Raw genomic sequence first — 7,443 nt, forward strand, 5'->3', positions numbered from 1 at the left:
CTTAACTGGGAGGGCTCTCCTTCACTGAAAACAAAAACAAAACGAAACCCTTTAAGTACATTTTGACTTTCAGTGTTATCACAGCATCCTGAATTTCAGGGTAAAAGCTTTTTATTTTTTTCCTTTTACTTTTATTTAAAAAAAGAGAGAGAAAAACAAAACAAAACAAGCAACCAACCAACCAAAAAGCACCATGTTTGGGCTCTGACTGCCACTGTATCCTCTCTGGGAAAGTTTTCCGCTCCGGCCTTCCCTCCAAGTGCCATTCACACGCAGGTGGGAGGCTGGGCAGGGATTTCGTATTTCCCGAGATGGGTTTTTGGGGGATGCTGGGCTTTTTTGTAAATTCCACTGCTGGTGATCACGCTGGCCGGTTTTCTTCGGCTCTTTTTCTTGAACCTGCGGCTGCAAACGTTCTGCCAGGACTGCAGAGTCTTGGATGTCCAGACCCACATGCCGCTGGTGATGCCCACCACCAGCAGCATGAAAATCTTCACCATGAAGATCTCCACCGCGGGGATGGAGGCGGCCATCAGACAGTCCAGGTTTTTAGTCTGGTTGTTCATTTTGCATTTGTGCTGCGTGGCCAGGATTTTCCAATACTCCACGTTGAGGCGTTCGTAAAAGTAACAGGCAATCACACAGGTGGCCGGCACCGTGTAGAGCACGGAGAAGACCCCTATCCTCACCATGAGCTTTTCCAGTTTGTCCGTGTTCTCCCCACCCGTTTTCATCACCCGCCGGATGTGGAAAAGGGCCACGAAGCCCGAGAGGATAAAGGAAGTGCCGATGATGAGGTAACACGCCAGCGGGATGAGGACGAAGCCGGTGAGGGCGTTGATGTCCATGCTCCCCACGTAGCAGACGCCGGTCAGCTCGTCCCCCGCGACCCGGCGCATCACCAGGATTAGGATGGTCTTCACGGCCGGGATGGCCCAGGCGGCCAGGTGGAAGTAGCTGCTGTTAGCCTCAATGGCCTCGTGGCCCCACTTCTTGCCCGCAGCCAGAAACCAGGTGAGCGTGAGAATCACCCACCACAGGGAACTGGCCATGCCGAAGTAGTAGAGGACCAGGAAGACCAGGGTGCAGCCCGTGCTCTCAAGCCCCTCCTGGATGACGTAGAGCTGCCCGCTGTCCCGGTCGCAGGCGACGCTCTCGGCGCCCGCAAAGAGGCGGATGATGTAGCCCACCGAGTAGACGCAGTAGCACATGGAGAGGAAGATGATGGGGCGCTCGGGGTACCTGAAGCGCGCCGGGTCGATGAGGAAGGTGAGCACGGTGAAGGCGCTGGAGAAGAAGCACAGCACGGACCAGACGGCCAGCCAGACCACGGCGAAGTGCTTGTCGTCGCGGCTCCAGTACACGTCCACGCCCGGCGTGCAGAGCGGCGCGCACGACGCGCTCTTCTCCACGTGGCGGAACTTGCCCGGGTTGTCGCAGCCGGCGCGTCCGGGCCCCCCGTCCTTCAGCTGGTGCTCCTGCGCGCTGTGCGGCCGCTGCGGCCGGAAGAGCGGCGGGAACATGCCCGAGCCCCGCGCGGGCTCGTCCGAGCCGTTGTTGGGCGCCTCCATGCACAGGTAATTGGGGTCGTTCTTGTTGGGGAGTTTGCTGCAGTCCAGCGAGTCGGGCCACTTGAAGTTGAACTGCTCCATGATCGGGGAGCATTTGAGCCGGGCCTGCTCGCACATGACCCGGCAGGCGGGGATGGGGGTGGAGACTTGCTCGGTGCACATGGGCGCGTACAGGGAACACAGGAAGAAGCGAAGGTGGCCGTGGCAGCCGTACTCCACCAGCGGCGCGAACTCGTGCAGCTGGATGGCGGCCTCGCGCTGGTTCTCGTGGCCCATCAGGTTGGGCATGCGGGTCATGTTGTAGCCAATGTCCTTGCACATCGGGATCTCGATGGGCTGGCACTTGCCGTCGCCCGGACGCTCCATGTCCATGGAGCTGATGGCGGCGCACGAGCCCATCACCTGAAGGACCAGCCACAGGCGGGGGCCCGGGCGCTGCATGGTGGCGTCGGAGGTGTCCCCGCGGGGAGGTCGGCCGCCCTCAGAGCCGCCGCTCCGGGGCTCGGGCTGCCGGCTCCGGCTCCTCGTCCCCGCTCGGGCCCCCGCCCATGCCCGCCCAGCTCAGCCCCAGCGGTGCGCACAGAGCGCCCCCGGCCCCGCTCTCAGCGCGCCGCCTCCACCGAGGTGAGGCCGCGGAGGAGACGAGCAAAGTTTGCGAACAATACCGGGAAGCGACAGGAGCCCCGGAGCTCTCGGCGCGCGGGCCGCCGCCGCCGCCGCCAACTTTGGCCTCTCGTGGGAGCGAGCGGAGAGGGCGGGCGGCGCGGGCGCACGGGGGCCGGCGGCTGGCGGCGGCTCCACCCTCCCCGCGCCGGCCTCTGCCCGGCCCGGCCCGCAGCCTTTCGGAGATCTGGTCCCGGCCGCAGCCGACGAGCGAAAAGGCTAAGGGGAAAACAGCCGAGCGGTGACAGGCCCCGCCCCCGGGCCGCGCGCCCCGCCCCGCCCCGCCGCTGCTTTGCATGAGAAAGCGCAGCTCCGGGCCGCCCGCTCCCGCCGCCGCCCCGCGGCCCCCGGCCCCCGGCCCCCGGCCCCCGGCCCCGCGCCGCCTCCCTCCCGTGCGTCCCTCCCGCCGCTCCTTCGCCCTCTGCGCCGGCCTCCAACTTGGCCTGCGCCCCTTTCCCTGGGAGCCCCCGGCCTCGTCCCCCGCAGCCCAAGGACGCCGGGGTGACTGGGAGTTCGGAGCCTGGCCGGAGGAGGGGCGGGCTGGTCCGCGGCCGAGGCTGGGGGCGCGTCGCCCCTGGTTTTTATGGTGGGTCCCGGGCGGAGGGAGCTTTCAAAGCGAGGTGGGATTTGCGTTTTATGACCTCGGCCATAAAGTGGCCCCTTAGCTTGTAAACCTGCCCGCATCTTCCCGAGGCTGCGGAGTTACCAGGCCTGCGTCGGGTCTCCGGCTCCGGGGAGGGGTCTCTTTGAAATTTCAAAGAGTAGAGCTAAGGGCCGGGGGGGTGGGGGAAGGGCTCTGGGAATCCAGATTTTAGGGCCGCTCCTCCGCGGTCTCCGCGGAGAAGGCGGGGAGGGGGAGGGGAGGGGGAGGGGAGGGGGAGGGGCGGGCAGCTTCCTGGGGCTCTTAGGTCCCACCCCCACCACCGCCTCGGGCCGTGGGGGGCTTTGCGTGTAGCAGAGGGACCCGCGCCCCCGACAGCGCCGCGGAGTTGAGGGGCCTCGCGCCAGGCAGGGCTGCTGATTTCTTCTAGGCGGCTGGGTTTATTTATTATAGGAAGTCATTCGCTCGTCGGGTATTTATATTATTTGGCCAGTGATTTGCCCGACTGCTCCCTCCTGGGCTGCAGACCCGCGGGATGCTGCGGCGTTGAGGGTGGGAGGTGGGCGGGCGCTGAGTCAGCTCGCTCCGAGGGTCCCCAACTCCCCGGGCAAGGGGAGGCGCCCGTGCCTCTCAGTTCTCTTAAAAAGTGCGAAGCGAGCGCCCTAGCCCAGTGCCCTTAGATCACCCCCGTCGGATGGGGGGGGCAGTTGGGGACGAAGTCACTTCGGCCACGCACGCCCACGCCCCACCTCCAGAGAACTTGCCCGTCGCGTCACCTGGCTGCCCGTATTAACCCTTCAGTAAACAGGACCCCTAGGAGGTGGCCGGGCCTCTCTCCCCTTAGCCGCTCTCGAGGTCAGGATCTCTTAAAGTTTTTCGGAAACTCCCAGGATCACGCATAGCGGGGGCAGTTGGAGGACTTTCCCGGGAGGGAGGAGAGGTCAGAGGAGCGGGCCCTGCGGACCGGGGCCTCCTTTGTCCTCCTGCCTTTCTGGGGTTAGCCCTCTGCAGGGGTGTGCCGTGTGTCCAGCCATCCCTGAGAGTCGATGCGGGGGGCCCCCGGTCTTGCCGTCCCCCCACCCCCACCGCGGGGCTTTGCAGGAGCGGCGGGCCCTGCGGGTCCCCGGCTATTTCTAGGAAGCACCCAGGAAGGAAACGCTACTGCTAGGAAGCTTCTTGTCGGCGGGGGCGGAAGGGGGGCACTTCCTCTGAGAAGGCTTTTTAGAGGATTGGCTTTTATTTGAAACAAGTAGGATTTTACATCTAGTAAACTTGGGAGAACTCACATATCCACCCCTTCCTTCCTTCCTTCCCTCCTTCCCTCCTTCCTTCCTTCCTTCTTTCCATCCACCCATCCATCCATCCATCCATCCATCCATCCATCCATCCATGCATCCATGCATCCATGCATCCATGCATCCATGCATCCAGCAAACACTGAGACGAATGAGGCTGGGAATTGCACCGGGCACTGAAGCAGTGTCCCTGGATCTCAGTGTGAGGTGTTGGAAGAGGTTCGGGTGAGGAAGAAAGTGGAGAAAAAGGTGGTCGAGGTAAACGCTAAGGCAGTCAGAACAACCGCCTTCAACTGGATTGTTTGCCGAGATGCTTTTTAAAAGGCTGCCATTTTTCTTATGATAGTTTGTTTGGGGATGGGCGTTCTTTTGTGCGTGTGTATATATTTTTTTGAGTCTAGTGAGCTATTTTCCAAACCTTTCCATTAAAAAAGATTCAGTGGACATCCCTTGGCTTTTCTAGAATTTTCCTTGCCAAGATCCTTCCTTGGACATCATTTTCCTTCTTTTCCTTTTCCTTTCCTTCCCTCAGAAGCTCTGAAAATATAAATATGAGAGAGTCAGGGCCAGTGCCCGACACCAGGAGTGGGGTGTTAGCTACTTGAGAAAGTGCCTCCTAATTGATCTATTCTGTGCTGTTTTAATTCAGCCATGTTCAGACCCTTCATTTTCACTATAACCACTTCAGATTGCTTTCTTCTCTCGTTTTTATAGAAAAAATGTCTGCAGAAGTGCTTCGCTCTGCCCAGCTGAGATGGAAACCAACAAATAGACATTATGATAGAAAGATGAGGGCTCTGAGAAATCACCAACTGCAAGATAACTCTGTAACTAATAAATGAAAAGGGTCTTTTGATGGCTCCAGCTGAAAAGATATTTTATTTTATTTTATTTTCCTGTGTGTGGGATTTGAGATGTGTGATTCTAAGAAGCAGCGGGTTCCCTGCTGCTCAGCCCGGGCTGGCAACTGGCCCCCCTCTGGCAAATGTTATGGAGAATTGGGAGGAATTTTATGGCTGTCTCTCCCCTCAGCTCTTTTTTCTTTTGTCTTCTTTGAAGAATGACTTTAGACATTTTATTTACATATTTAACCATGGATGAAAGAGGGAAAAGAAAGCATTTGGGGCTGTCCTGGGAATAGCGATATGTTTAAATTAATGGAAATCTTATTAGGCCTCTAAAATTTTGAGCAAAGGTTTTTAATGAAACTTTATAATTAAACATGATTTCAAATAACATGCAGGGACAAGGAATATATATATATATATATATATATATATATGTATATGTATATATGTATATATATATATGTTTTACCCCAACTGCCTAAAAATATATATATGGGAGAGACACTCTTAAACATTAACTACCTTCAAGTTTTGCAAATGTTTGCCCAGAAAAGTATAAGGTTTTTGAATGGGAATATGATTTCAGGAGTCAGACAATATTTTGATGGAAAACTAAATATTTTGGGATGGAAGGGAATTGAGAGGCAGCATTTCATCTCGTTCTAGCGAGGTCCGAAGTAGAAAACACTTTGACACAGATATTGCTAAAAATCAAAGTTGTATCTCTTACGATGTTATAGTCAGTGGAAATTATAAGCAGTGTGTGAGATCTTTCTGAAATGAGATGTGAGAAAACTCACAGTAATCTCAGATAAAAAGTGCTAACTCAGCAGTAGAAAGAAATTGAACCATAGACTTAGCACGTTACAAGCTAATTGCAAGAGTGAACTTGTAGAATATCAGCAGAACTTAGAAAAGGAGAAGGGTATTAATAAAGTTGAAGGTAGAAAGTGGTTCAGGTTATCTGTGTTTTCCAGGAACAGTTGCTTGGAGCATCTCTCTCGGCACATTGATGTTTGATGATCCCATGAAGTGAGTGTAGTGTTATTCTTTTATCTTCTACTATCATCAATATTTGTATTTCATCAGCACGTTTCCGATTCTCCTTTCAAGTAAGAACGAGATGCTAATAATTGCCTGACATGCAGAGCGATCTCTGATACCAAAAGGCGCCATTTTCCCTGACCTCATCTTGGGTTATGTTTCTGCAGACACTTATTATCAGATTAAAAAAAAAAAAAAAAAGGCATGGAGAATTCTGCTTTCTAACCAAGCAAGCGTGCCCTTTCCCCCCACCCCTACCGCCCCACATTTTTCTCCAAGGAAAATACCTTTGGTCATCTGAAGGGATGCTTTACTAAAGAAAACACACAGCGTGTACCACCCGAGAAGCCAAGCAAGCTGCAGCAGATTCAGCGGGCACAGAAGTTTTAATTCCACCTAAAAACACTAGTCGGAAGAGGTTGAGATGGGGGTGGGGCGATGAGAAACAAACAGCAAAGCATCCACATCATAAAACGGATGACTGGAGGGCACTCTGTCTCCCCAGCACAATTTAGGCAGCGATTTTAAGGCCACTTCCCTTGAAACGTGGTTTGAAATATTACCAAAGGTTCCACGGGGTGCATTAGTGTGAATTGCAAATCAGAGCATGTCTCTAATCCCCCTTTCAAGGCCCGGCTTTGGATCACTGGCGTCTACGCGGCTCCCCACTGCTTCTGGCGCTGGAGCGACCATTCAAAGGGACAGCTTTCCCCTCTATTCCCACACTCCAAAAACAACACCGCAGACAGACACCCTCCAACTAAATTAGATTAAACTCCTTCTCCTCCACATGGCATTAGCCTTTTCACTGCCCAAGATTCATTATCCGGCGCCTCCTAATTTAAAGATACAGTATTTCTTTTTCATCTCAACAGAGACGGGCAAGAGCTACATACACGCTGAAAAAGGAGACAAAGCCGGCCTTCGATGTAAGTGCTTCCAAATTACAAGGACATTATCTGTTTAAAATATAGGAAGGCTTAGCACACGTCTGCTCTAAAATACAAACAAATTGACCCTTCACCTCTGACAGAACCGGCACCATCAAAGTACTTAAACCTGTAATTCTGTACGGAGCTGCTTTGGGGGGTGGGAGGAGAATTCTATGGGAAGAAAAATCAGAATTCCAGAAAAATGAAACAAAAGGGCATTCTTGTGTGTATGCGTGCGTGTGTGTGTTGCAGGGATGGGGGGTGTGTTTTATTTTGTTTTGCATTTATATTCCAAACAGCTTTAAGAAACAGTCTTTTGGAAATGGACACACATGATAGGGGTTCAGACTTCAGTTTTGGATGTGATTGCTTTGCTTCTTTCCCGCGCCCTCCTCCCCCGCTTGGCTGTTGGGTGTATATTGATTTAATTACTCACCTTCCCATCTGTTTCCTTTCTGCTTTGCGCCTCCACCCTGGGACCCTTTTTCA

General features: G+C 54.2%; 1 protein-coding gene across 1 annotated transcript; it reads right to left on the reverse strand.

Moving 5' to 3' along the window:
• Positions 1-266: 266 nt before the first annotated feature.
• FZD10 (frizzled class receptor 10) lies at positions 267-2,012 on the reverse strand. Its single transcript, XM_060119497.1, has one exon. The coding sequence runs from the start codon at positions 2,010-2,012 to the stop codon at positions 267-269; it is 1,746 nt and encodes a 581-aa protein (XP_059975480.1).
• Between the last annotated feature and the right edge of the window lie 5,431 nt (positions 2,013-7,443).

The sequence above is a fragment of the Mesoplodon densirostris genome, chromosome 15 (genome assembly GCF_025265405.1).
Source record: "Mesoplodon densirostris isolate mMesDen1 chromosome 15, mMesDen1 primary haplotype, whole genome shotgun sequence".
NCBI lineage: Eukaryota > Metazoa > Chordata > Mammalia > Artiodactyla > Ziphiidae > Mesoplodon > Mesoplodon densirostris.

Coding starts and splice junctions, on each gene's coding strand:
- FZD10 (XM_060119497.1), bottom strand. CDS start 2,012: ATGCAGCGCCCGGGCCCCCGCCTGTGGCTGGTCCTTCAGGTGATGGGC.